This window comes from Cherax quadricarinatus, chromosome 50 (assembly GCF_038502225.1).
Source record: "Cherax quadricarinatus isolate ZL_2023a chromosome 50, ASM3850222v1, whole genome shotgun sequence".
NCBI lineage: Eukaryota > Metazoa > Arthropoda > Malacostraca > Decapoda > Parastacidae > Cherax > Cherax quadricarinatus.
Window position 1 is genome coordinate 18,904,337 of NC_091341.1, and position 13,340 is coordinate 18,917,676.

The 13,340-nt window shown below is 41.0% G+C and overlaps 1 protein-coding gene across 4 annotated transcripts in view; it reads right to left on the reverse strand.

Annotated features, from left to right (window-relative positions):
* Positions 1-9,500, reverse strand: part of LOC128695367 (mucin-22-like) — a 26,948-nt gene extending 17,448 nt beyond the window's left edge. For 2 of the 4 annotated variants that reach the window (XM_053785891.2, XM_053785894.2), the window contains exons 1-3: positions 9,175-9,500; positions 7,985-8,162; positions 5,782-5,921 (exon numbers count right to left, since the gene is read on the reverse strand). In XM_053785891.2, coding sequence (XP_053641866.1) covers positions 5,782-5,921; positions 7,985-8,144 — 300 coding nt within the window. In that variant the 5' untranslated portion in view covers positions 8,145-8,162; positions 9,175-9,500. The remainder of the gene's footprint in view (positions 1-5,781; positions 5,922-7,984; positions 8,163-9,174) is intronic. The other 2 variants (XM_053785892.2, XM_053785893.2) reach the window with 2 other exon arrangements.
* Between the last annotated feature and the right edge of the window lie 3,840 nt (positions 9,501-13,340).

Below are 13,340 nucleotides of genomic sequence, written 5' to 3' on the forward strand. Positions count from 1 at the left end.
AATTAGTGAATGGAATGTTGCAGTCATCTTCTTTGCTGAGCATAAAGCAAACAAGTCTCTCCCTTGCATCATATTTGTCATTTAATTTTTCCTGTGTGGTATTGGGAAGATTGTCATAGCTAGATGTAGCAGCCCAAGCACTGACTAACTCATTCGCCCTATGTTAGGGATGAGGGTGCGCGATCTGCCCAGTTCTGTTACCCTTAATTCTATTTATGTCCCTCCATGCCCGGCTAAGTGGGGTGTGAGCATTAAGACCGTTGACAAATTTTTCCCAGTCTGTTTGCCGCAGCTCTGTCATACGCTCTCTGGCAGCAGCAAGGGCAGTTTGGAAGAGCCTCAGCATTCCAGGGGTACGATGTTTTCTATAGGCTAGGCCTAGTCTGCGAGCAGTACGTTTCAGTGTACGAAGTTTAGAATCATTGTAATAAGTATGGTTTTTGAAGGAGGTATGATTATTATGGAAGTTTGTTGGGTTTAGAGTACCAAGAGATTTCAGTGGCGGCTCTAAGTAGTTCTGAATACTGTTCACAAGGTCATTGTTAAAGGTCTCTACAGAGGAACACTCATAGGAATTATACCAGTCAGTCACATGTGCAACAAAGTCATCATGCTGATCAGTGGGAACATTAAAACGTTTCCGTTTGAATATCCCACCAAGAAGGATAGTATTACCAATATCTAGTGAGGTTAGCTTAGGGAAATGATCAGACGCTATATCTGTTACAATGGAAGACTCACAGCTGGCAGAAGTAATGTTGAAGCCTCCATAGATATGTGTGGGTTCAAGGTCACCTACAATTTGCACATTATTATGACTGTTTAAGAGTGACAACAGTTGATTGCCATTACGATTACCAAACTGTGAGTTTCCAATGCTTTTGTGTCTCGCATTGTAATCGCCAATAATAAGAGTAGGTTCAGAATGAGCACAAGTTGGGGTGACGTACCTTGGGCAGAGAATTAAGAAAATTAATTAACGTAGCTACACTAGAAGAGATGACCAGGAGGATATGGTCATGGTATGCTCAGTACTCGGCTGAGAAGATATAATGTATAGGGACAGATTGGGATGCAAGGAGAGGAAGCAAGGGGATATAAATAGCAACTACATACACTAGGAAATACTTTTTCAGTCTTATGGTGATAAGTGAAACGAACCAGATACGAGACGAAGAAGTGGTAGAGGCACCAAATAATTTTAAGAGTATTTATGATCAGACCTTTAAGGCCAGAAACCAATAAAGCCGGCCAATAAAGAGTAAGACTACTAGATAACCTTCAAGCTATTGTAGAAGGCCAGTACAAGCCTACATCAAGTGACATCAGCTGCTCAGCTCATGGTGACACTATTGACAAAGACTGGAAGTCCCACACTGAGCTTAACTCAGGGGTAAATAACTGGTGGAATTCTGTCATCGCTAAGGCCCCACAGATTGACAGAGTTCAAAACACTACCTTTGGGAATTCTAACAATTCCTCTGACCACCACAGAGGGAACAAATCCTCTTCCCAGCAACGAAGGAAGCCTTGGATCTGTTAATTCTCCTACACCTGACATCTCTGCTTCAGCCACTGCCAGTCCACTAGACAGTACACATACCATCTCTGATCCTACACCTGTCAGCACATCTACCGACACTATTCCAGCATCTGGCAGCAGTCATCATCGGCAAGTTCTGAGTCAGGAGTTTCTCCACCAGAGATTGGTGCAGTTAATAATCAGGGAGCTATCACTGCACTTGATCACCTACTGCGCCAAAGTACGAACAGCAGGCACACATCTGTCAGAACTGGAAGAGGACGGGGTAGAGGACGTGGAAGAGGAAGACATCTAGGTGGCCCGGTGGCCTGGTGGCTAAAGCTCCCGCTTCACACACGGAGGGCCCGGGTTCGATTCCCGGCGGGTGGAAACATTCGACACGTTTCCTTACACCTGTTGTCCTGTTCACCTAGCAGCAAATAGGTACCTGGGTGTTAGTCGACTGGTGTGGGTCGCATCCTGGGGGACAAGATTAAGGACCCCAATGGAAATAAGTTAGACAGTCCTCGATGACGCACTGACTTTCTTGGGTTATCCTGGGTGGCTAACCCTCCGGGGTTAAAAATCCGAACGAAATCTTATCTTATCTTATCTTATCTTATCACCTAGGCTGTGCTCTCCCTGTCACCGGAAGGGGCACACCACCAACTGCCTGCGAGATACCAGGTGCAATTACTGCTACAAGAAAGGACATCAGGAGGACCGGTGTCGGAAGAAAAAGGAACTTGACAGACAGGACCACCTGTTTAGAGACCTGTTCTCGGAACAAACCAGCAGGATCTCTGAATTGGTGAACACACTCACACGTCACCCACTCAACTACTCCTATCTCAGCCCAGCAGGTGGTATTGTGCCTTATACAAGACCACAGACCTATATCCCTGCAGCTGCCTCAGTACCCTACCTCTCTCAAGGGCAGGCACCTTACATGCTTTACACACCCACCACCTCAAGCTGACCACATCATGAGGAGCCAGTCTACCAGCATCCTGTCGGCCAACATTAGAGGTTTCATTACTAATGTTGGAGAGCTCACACATAATTTTGTAAACACTCGACGTCCCGACATGATAGCTGTTGTTGAAACATTTTTGGACGACAGGACTCAAAATTTTGCAAGAATTGCTGGCTACACCTCATGGATGAGAAGAGACAGGCAAGGGCAAGGAGGAGGTGTTGCTGTGTGCTTCTCTAAAAGTGTTCATGCCCAGCACATTGATGTTGCCACCCCTACTCATCTTGAAATGATGTTCTTGAAGCTCTGCATAAACACTAGTACCTCTGTACTAGCATGTGCAATGTACAGGCCTCAGTGACAACATGCAGACCCCATCAACTTCCTAATGGAAAATATGGACTCCCTTCTGCTACAACACAACTGTCAACATATCATAATTGTTGGTGACCTCAACCAACACCTTATACAGAGGGACTTTGATGACCTTCTTGCAGTATTTGACATGAGAAACTTTGTTGATTTCCCTACTCACATCTCTGGCTCCTCCCTTGACCCAGTAGTGAGTGATCTGGCACAACGTATAGTCACTTGTCAACCCCTCGGCTACGTTGGATCGTCTGACCACAAGGCTGTTTTTACGACACTTAAGATCCCAACAGAACGAGGTGAGGAGTCCACACGCACAACCTGGCTATGGGAAAGAGGTAATTGGCCAGCCCTTTGCTCTGAGCTCGCCACCACCGACTGGAACGCACTTCTCCAAGGGGATGTTGACAACCAAGTGAAAGCCTTCACTGGACACATCCTTAATCTACAAGAACACATTCCTCACCGGCAATATGTGACGAAGCCTACAGATCAGCCTTGGTTTGGCTTTCGTTGTAGAGAGGCTGCTACTGCTTAGTACAAAGCATGGCGAAGGTATAAGAGACATCCTACCACCTATAACAGGAACTTGCACAGGCAAGCCTGTAGGCATATGGGTGACGTTCAAAAGTGGGCCATTGCTAAATGGGAGGTGGACACAAAAAGAAAGCTAGCATCAGGTAGAGTAGGCTCCAAAACCTGGTGGTCCCTGGTCAAGGACAGACAAGGTTATCTGCCTGATGAACTCATTCCACCTCTAAATCGACAGGATGGGACCATCTCTACTAGTAGTCAAGAGAAGGCGGACCTCTTTGCCGAACACTTTGCTACCAAAATGCAAGTTCCTGGCTAGCTGCAAGAACTGTGTCAAAACTGTCAGTGGTGACAATAAGGCAGGAGGAGGAGGTGCATTTCCTTCTTAAATAGCTTGACCAAGAAAAGGCTGTGGGCCCAGACAAGTTGAGCCCAAGATTGCTGAGAAGATGTGTAGACCAGCTAGCAGCACCTCTAACTCGCATCTTTCAGCACTGCCTAGTACAGTGTAAATGGCCCTCTGTGGAAAGAGGCAAATGTAGTCCCTGTTCACAAAAAGAAGAGCAGAGCAGAAATCAGCAACTACAGACCAGTGTCACTCCTGTCAATCACTGGTAAGATCCTTGAGACAATAATCTCAAGACAAATGACAGTTTTTTGACCACCACTCACTACTTTGTGATCGTCAATATGGCTTCAGGAAAGGTTACTCTGCTGCTGATATGTTGTTAAACCTCTTCACTAAGTGGCACCAGTCACTGGATGAATCCAAAGTCAGCTGTGTGGTAGCATTGGACATTGCTGGTGCTTTCGACCGGGTGTGGCACCAGGGCCTCTTAGCAAAACTTTAAGCACTGGGAATTGCAGGCTCTACGCTATGTCTCCTCAGTGATTACCTTCATGGTAGATCTCTAAGGGTAGTTCTCAATGGAATGGAATCAGCAAGACATACTATTGGGGTAAGTGTTCCACAAGGAAGCGTGCTGGGACCACTGTTATGGAATGTCTACTTCAACGACCTTCTTCATCTCATCCCAGAATCCCATGCATATGCAGACGACTGTACGCTGACATTCACTTATCCAAGAGAAGAAATGCCAGCTGCTCTAAGCTACATCAATCACCAGCTAAGAGCTATAGCAGCTTGGGGAAATAGATGGCAAGTAACATTTGCACCTGAGAAAACGCAAATGATGATGGTCTCTAGGCACCATGATCGTAATGCTGGTGCAGTAGTAAGGATGAATGGGAGGGTGTTGGCACCTGGAGAAGAAGTTGATATCCTTGGGTTGAAATTTGACTCCAAACTAACCATGAAGAACCATGTTGTAAATCTTGCAAACAAGGCAGCCAGGAAGCTTACAGCACATCGCCGTATCTTGCATCTGCTTGACAGTAGGGAGCTGTATAGCCCTCGTGGCTTAGCGCTTTTTTTTATTATAATAATAATTGACAGTAGGGGTTGCAAGATTCTGTACAAGGCACAAGTACGCTCACACCTTGAGTATGCTCCACTTTCTTGGTTTGCCTGCCCCCCCCTCTCATCTGCGACTGCTTGACAGAGTAGAGAACAGAGCAAGACGTCTCATCTCTCGCCTGGACCCATCCTGGATAGATCTGTCATTTCAGCAGAGCCTACAACACAGGAGGGATGTGGGTGGCCTTACTGTTATGTACAAGGCCAATATTGTCAAAGTACCACACTTGGATCCACTTCGAGGACAGCATGAAACAAGCTTTTATGCCACAAGACGGGCAGAAAGCAGCAACTTCACTCTGGCTGTACCCTTCTCCAGAACATCACTCCATCTGAGATCATATATACCCAGGATGACTCGAGTATGGAACACACTCGTACAGCATAATGATGTCAACGAGATAAAGTCAGTTGATCAAATGAAAATGCTGGCCCACAGATGGCTCCAACTTCATCCTGTTCCCTACTTGTATGTCTCTTAACAATAAAAATGCTTTCAAATGAACTGATGTAGATAACAGCTCTTAGCTTGCCAATAAAGTTAGGAATCCTTAACCTGTAAATAGCTTGTCAATAAAGCTAGTGATCCTTAACCTAACCTTGTCAAACCCTGTGTTAAAAAAAAATATACAACTGGGTAAATACGAAGGCGAGTACAAATGGAAGCTGACGACGCATGAGTCATACGTGTTACATGATTCATTACCTTTGTAACTTGTGAGATCATTACATTTGTACCATGTTCAGCTATCATAACTTTGAGGCCCAGTCCCTGGACCCATTATGTACCTCTGTAATCTTTTGACTACCGCCCACAGGATGGGTATGGGGTGCATAATAAACATATTAAACTAAAATACGTGTTAAACGTTAGGAAGTACCAGAGAGGCGTATGACCCTGACCTTAAGGAAGTCGTTCTCCTTCTCTAGCTGAGCTATAAGTTCCTCCTGGTGCCTCAGCAGTTCCAGCAGCCACCGTGACGCCCTCTCTTCCCCGCCAATGCCCACCATGCTTCCAGGCACACCGTCCACATCTGAGCTAACTGCAATATGGGCCATGTAATCCTACTAGAATGCGTTTCATATTAAATTTTGTCATTACTTATTATTATTATTTTACTAATTATGCTAAGAGGTTAATTTTGTTTGCCCGAAATGCTCTGCATACAAAGTGACTTTTGGCATATACAACCATTATATTCCTTTGTACAACTAGTATCATGTCAGAATAAATTATTATTATTATTATTATTATTATTATTATTATTATTATTATTATTATACTTTAGGGTAATAGTGGTTCACTGAGTTCTCTTTCTGCTTTGCCTGTTTGAGAGTATTGCATTTGTGGGAAATTGCCTGCAGGAGGTTTACAGGGTATTACCTGAATTATTGCCTGCAAGTAATTTGGGTGAGGTAAGTGGGACTTAGTCACAGCAGGTCGCCGAACTGTCACTCCCTCGATGCCCACTCCCTATCACTCTCACAAAATGCTAGACCTAACATTATATTAATAATTACAATATTAATTAAAACCAGCTACTCTGGTAAATTAAAGTTGTGTGGACTGTATATGATTTTAGGACCTGACTGTTAGAAGTGGTTAATGGGAATATTTTTACAAAGACTAGGGAAGGTTTTCTCTTAACCTTATCATTAGAACAATAAATTTTATACACATTAACTTACATGGAACACACCTTATCGTTACCCTAACAGCTAGAATTTACGATGGTCAATGCAAAAATTACTGTACATTATGGATAAGCGCCAGTTAGCTAAGGTGTACTGCTGAGAAAATCGGAGTCCTCTATTTTTCCATCTTTGTTGTCGAATTGTAAGGGTTTTCCACACTATCCCAATTCTTCAGCAGGAACGTGTCAGCAATTTCTAAATTACGGCTTGATTGCTTTATTACATTGCACAATTCAGTCGTGTTCACACTTTCAGTTCATTATGGCGTATCTTCTCCGCGTCACTCTCCGGCTATTCCACACCGCCCTTCACTTAAAATTTCTCAAAGGGTCCAAAGAGCATCACATTTTAATACACAATTATTATATTATTCATTTATATGTTTTACCTTTAGGAAAATTATGTAAAAAAATTTCCACAGCGCTCCAGCTGCTGGCCCTGCGTGAGGGGTATTGAGCTCCAGCTGCAGGCCCTACTACACTCGTTTTTCATTTAAGACTTGCAAACTGCAGTACATGTAAAATGAAACAGGTCTTTAAATGCTTGTTAGCATGAGTTCTGTAAAACAGGAAATAACTTATCATACCAAACTATGATATAAATAGGAACCTAAATAGGAACAGCTCGTCCTCTTAATCACAAACAGTGCTTGACTGTTGTAAAGACAGTCAAATGGGGGACTGGTGAAAGCTTAATTAAACTGTTCAAATCTCAGTTGTTTTTTTACCGCTCTCACTTTTCTGTTGGAGTGGAAGAACTTTATCGTCTATGTCTTATATTTATATTTTTTTCCGTGTGGCAATTATAATTGGTTATCTTTTATGGGTAGAGGACAGTCTAACCTAGTCCAACATAACCTAACAGAAATTTGCTGAAAACGTTTGTGAGAAAAGCCACATAAATTGTTACTGTAGTTAAAAGGACCCCAATGTAAATAATTAAGTCACTGACTTTTTGGGTTATCCTAGTTAATTTACACTATGTATGACAATTGTACTTACGTGTATCTGTGCCTAAATAAACTTACATAGTGACAGAAAATACTTTTGTGTGAACTGACAAGCAAAAACGGGATAATAATAAAGAATTTAAAAATGCTTTCTTTTCAAGGGGTTGCCCTGATGCTGGAGGACTCTGATCCAAGGAACTGGGCTTATCCTTCCCTTCCTTGTATCGAATCTCAATATCTCACATTCCCCAAGCACTATATAATCCCTATGGTTTAGTGTTTTCCCTTGATTAAAAAAAAGTCACTGGTCCAGGTGCTATCTTTCTCTTCCTTGTATTAAAGGTAAATTACCTTCCATTCTCCTAGGCGTTGTATAACCACGATGTGTTTAGGGTTTGATCCATGATCATAATAGTAGTAAATAGAAATGCTTTAATGCAACAAATTAGGAAACCATCTTACCTGAGGCGTGGTATATATTGTGGATGGAGTTGATGGAGGTGGTGTGGGCGTGGGTGTGGTGAGGGGGAGTGGGTGGTGACTCCCAGCCTGATGGGTCATATAAGAGCCTTTTAAGTCTAGCCACAGCTTCCCTATACTTCACACTGTCTGCCACTTGCATCCTGCCACCCACCAACACCTGTAACACTTGGTACCTTCACTACAGGTGAAGAGCCGGTCAAATGTTTTACACTGGCAGGATTGTGTCTTTTCTTCCTATTTCATGAAAATGTAACGTGGCAGATAACTCTTACATTCAGCATACAATTTTTCCTTGAGTTTATTAATACCGTTAATTCTTAAAAGATTTGCCTCTCGAGAGGCCTGGTCTACATACAGATTTTTTAATAAATATTACTTATGGGACCTAATCACTCGATTGCCCTTACTCCTGATATTAAATGTCTCAACCGAGACTTGAAAGAATGGACAGATTTATCTTAACAGACACTGACAACCTGTTGAAGTCTAGCCTAGGAGCTACATAAGAAAAGGCGCTAGTTTCTATTAATGATGTCTCCGCAACAGCAAGGGTCCGTCAGAAATGGTTATATGCTTTTGCCAACCTAGCAAGGCTACTCTGTAACAGCTGTAAAGTAAAAATATCACGGCCTGGTCATCACTGCGGGGTAGACCAGGCGCCAGAAAAGTAATTAAGATAATTTGCTTGCACCCCCGACCTTAGTAAACTACTATGGTTATACATGGTCTCCTTGATTTTGATTACTAACTCAGCTTGCTGTTGGGGATGTATTGTCATGTTTCAAAATAAACGAACAAACGGAATCGATTAATGTATGAATATACGATTCACGTCTTCCTTTTGTTATTCTTGTTACAGTATTGAATTTCAAGGCGATGGATGTTTATTATTAATAATAATCTGCATTTGAAAACGTTTAAAAATAAAACAGAAAAGTATGAATTCTTATTTAGTATCGCATCAGCTGGGTCCATTAATAATCGTCAAAATAATTATGATCTTGATGCGTATGTTAATAATCGTCATTCCCAAACTCACTAATATTCTAGGACGCACAAAACCGCTGGGGGTAAACTATATCGGTTAACAGTAATATTAAATATAATACTGAATTACCATTATACTTTTATTGACATGAAAAAATATGTGGTAATTACCATTAACTTACCGTTGAGGATATTTGCAGGCAACAGGTAATGTATCTGCGGGGTGCTGCTTGTCACTAAAATTTGTGTGGCACTCTAGGCATTTCCACTAGTGGAGGATCCTTCTAGGCTCCATTGGTGCAGGATCAGTCTGGTATATCCTGGGCATCAGACGAGAAGCCAGCATCACGGCCCCAGTTTCCGTCATTAAAAGTCCACTCAAACTGAAGGGAATCACAAACACCTTAGTGCTGGTTCTTCAGTGGCTGGGTTGGTGTGTGTGTATGAGAGGCAGTGTAGGTGTAGTGAGAGCACGTGGTAGAGTGGCTCGCCTGGCCCACCTGCTCTCACCAGGTGAGCCAGGAATGTCATCTGATCGATCCCCTTACCTGCACCACGTATTCTCCCTGCCTCATACTCCACTACATCTTCTATTTTCATCATTTTCGCAGCTTTTGCCTTTTTTTTTTCTTTTAGATTCTACCAGTTCCTAAAATAAAATAAAATCCTACTCGCCATCAAAACTAGTGTCATCGAAAATGTAAATTTGTTATGCTCACTGAAGGGCTCGGAAAAACCTGCCTCTAAAATATATATCTTATTAATATTGTATTTTAAAAGATATAACACTCACTCAACATGAAGGGAAGATTCGGGGAACTTTATGGAAAGGTAATTGTTTAAAGACATTTTCCTGGTGGTCTTTTTCTCCCACCCTGGCCCAGAATAATGGGCCAATTAATGCCAGTGGTGGTTTCTAGTAATATCCGACAAGGGGAATATATGAGGCTATTACTATGTGCCTCGGAGGGTCACACAAGGCTGATAGGAAGAGGACGTGATGGTGGTAGTGTAGTGTTGGTGGTCACTGAGATAGTGTGAAGTTGATAGCAGTTTTAGTGTGTTAGTGGCAAAGCTTTGAAGGTGATATGTTGGTACAGTGGTAGAGGTAATATGGTGATAGTGGTAGAGATAATATGGTGTCATTGGAGGTGGTAAAACATTACAGATGGGCACTGGAGGAACTGAAATCCTTAAGATTACATATCCGTTAATTAAGCTCTGCCCACGTTAATGTGCCCATTGTTACTGCTTCATCATTTCACTACTTTCACCTCATTGGTTCATCTATGGCTCTATTATATTGTTAAAGATTGATGTCCAGGCGAAACATCTCTCAAATACTCAGATGATGCACATGTCTTATTCAGCCATTTGTCGGTAAATGTATACCTTCGATCTAACCATATCCATTCTGTAATAGTAGACGGAAATACCGACAGGCTGTAGTTAATATAGACACACAAGCAGCAAATTTTATTAAGATCTAACAATATCTCGCCTGCATAGTAGGCTATTTCAAAACATACATGATAGAGCCTCTTGTACAGGCTAATTTTTTTCTTAATAAAGTTTCTAACTGCTGATTGTTAAGTACAGTATATTCATTCTGTAGTAAGGATGCCAAAATTATATATATATATATATATATATATATATATATATATATATATATATATATATATATATATATATATATATATATATATATATATATATATATATATATATATATATATATATATATATATATATATATATATATATATATATATATATATATATATATATATATATATATATATATATATATATATATATATATATATATATATATATTTACATGATGGTAGGATTGCTGGTGTCTTTTGTCTGTCTCATAAACATGCAAGATTTCAGGTATGTCTTGCTACTTCTACTTGCACTTATGTCACACTTCACATACATGTACAAACATATATATACACACCCCTCTGGGTATTCTTCTATTTTCTTTCTAGTTCTTGTTCTTGTTTATTTCCTCTTATCTCCATGGGGAAGTGGAACAGAATTCTTCCTCCGTAAGCCATGCGTGTTGTAAGAGGCGACGAAAATGGCGGGAGCAAGGGGCTAGTAACCCCCTTCTCCCGTATAAATTATTAAATTTAAAAGAGAAACTTTCGTTTTTCTTTTTGAGCCACCCTGCCTTGGTGGGATATGGCCGGTGTGTTGAAAGAAATATATATATATATATATATATATATATATATATATATATATATATATATATATATATATATATATATATATATATATATATATATATATATATATATATATATATATATATATATATATATATATGTCGTATCGAATAAGGCAAGCGAAAATTTGTGTTTGCAATAATTTCGCAAAAATCATTCTGAACCTAACGAAAAAAATATATTTCATTGTTTGTTTATTAGTAAATTACTGCAAACTTATCTAAAATATATTTAGCTGGATTAAGCTAAATTAAATTGCTGTTGTTATAATAAAGTTTGGTAAGTTTTTTAGGGTTCTTTTGGTACAAAATTGTTAAGTTTTACATTAACATAAATGAAAAAAATATATCTTTAAGCGTATAAGAGAAAATTTTAGAAAGGACTTAATTTTAAATGAGTGCTTGGTAATTGACCTGTTTTACCTATTCGACACGATATATACGAATAAATGGTCAGTTGAAGTCGTTCAACGGCGGTACTTCATATGACTTTGTTTTGCTGAGAATAAACTGCTTTTTCAGATTTGGGAACACCGATATCTTCAGTACGTATTTCCTCTCGAGGTGAATAACAGCAACATACATGGAGTCGTGGTGTCCTTTGTTGATCAACATGAATTTGTTGACTACGAATTTGTCTTTTCCGATCTGAGGCAAGGAAACATCGTGTCTCCTTTCGGATTTCGGGGATCGTCCTTTCTGCTAACCCTCGCCATCCAGCATTTCTGTGGTTGGGATGAGCATCTCTTGATCCATCCCTGCCTCACTGTCCGGGCTGGTTTCACTTGTGTCACTGTCAAATGAGTCTAGGAAATGGTCTCACAGCTTCCTCAGAATTGTGCCGCACATTTCCTCACCAGAGTCCTTGGAACATCCTCGTATCCTCTTCCTTTCGAAAGAAGCCGTGTGCAACAGCTGTCCTGTTCAGTCGTGCCGGTGACGGCTATTGGATGACCAGACACCTTCACCTGATATTCAAGAAAGACATGTTTTCTCTACTATATATACTATGTTCTCTTATTCTCTTATATTATCTGCAGTGACCAAGGTCCCAGGACCTAAGTGTTTCCTATAAAGATGACCTAAGTGTATGATGCATTTGTATCCTTTCATCCATATTTTTGGTACCGTTATACCGTCTATTTTGAAGAGGTTATCATAGCCAGCCCCATGAAGAAGGTTATAACCAGCCCCATGAAGAATGTTATAACCAGCCCCATGAAGAATGTTATTGTCAGCCCCATGAAGAAGGATATCATAGTCAGCCCCATGAAGGTTATCATAGCCAGCTCCATGAAGGTTATGAGCTGCGAAATATTTAATATTCTGTGAGCACCCATCTCAGATTAAGTGCGTACTCGTGGCTTGGTTGATAGCGTCCTCGCCTCAGATACTGGGAATCCGGGGTAGATACCCGGCGCAGGTGGATTATTATTATAATCAAGGGGGAAGCGCTAAACCCGGAGGATTATACAGCGCCTGGGGGGGGGGTCTGTGGAAGGCATTCAGGCTTAATTCGGGGAACTGGAGCACAGATCCAATTCCCTAAATCAAGAGCCCCTCACCAACATCAAGGAACCTTCCTTGAGGGCGGCGCAGGTGGAACATTGGGCATGTTTCCTTACACCTGCTGCCTTTGTTCATTCAGCAGTAAGTAGGTACATAACTGTCCAGTCTATTTTTAAAGCTACCCAAACTTCTCCCTTCATTGACCTTACTCATGAGTTTGTTACACTCATCCACAACTCTATTGCCAAACCAGTGCTTTCCTATATCATTTCTAGATCTATTTTTTTCCAACTTAACCCATTGCTGTGACTTAGTAAACTTGACACAAGTTTGGATATGACTCTTCCAGGTAAGTACGAGGTGAGTAAACCTAGGCGAGTACAAGGGATTAAAATTACGTAAGTTAACAGAGTACTAATATCAGAGTACAAGAGTAAAACCTGACATTCAACTGAGTACACCAAGGATATTTACAACTATCCAAGTAGATAAAACACCTCAATTACTGGGAGCGCTTGAGGTTCCTGAACCTGTATTCCCTGGAATGCAGGCGGGAGAGATACATAATTATATACACCTGGAAAATCCTAGAGGGAC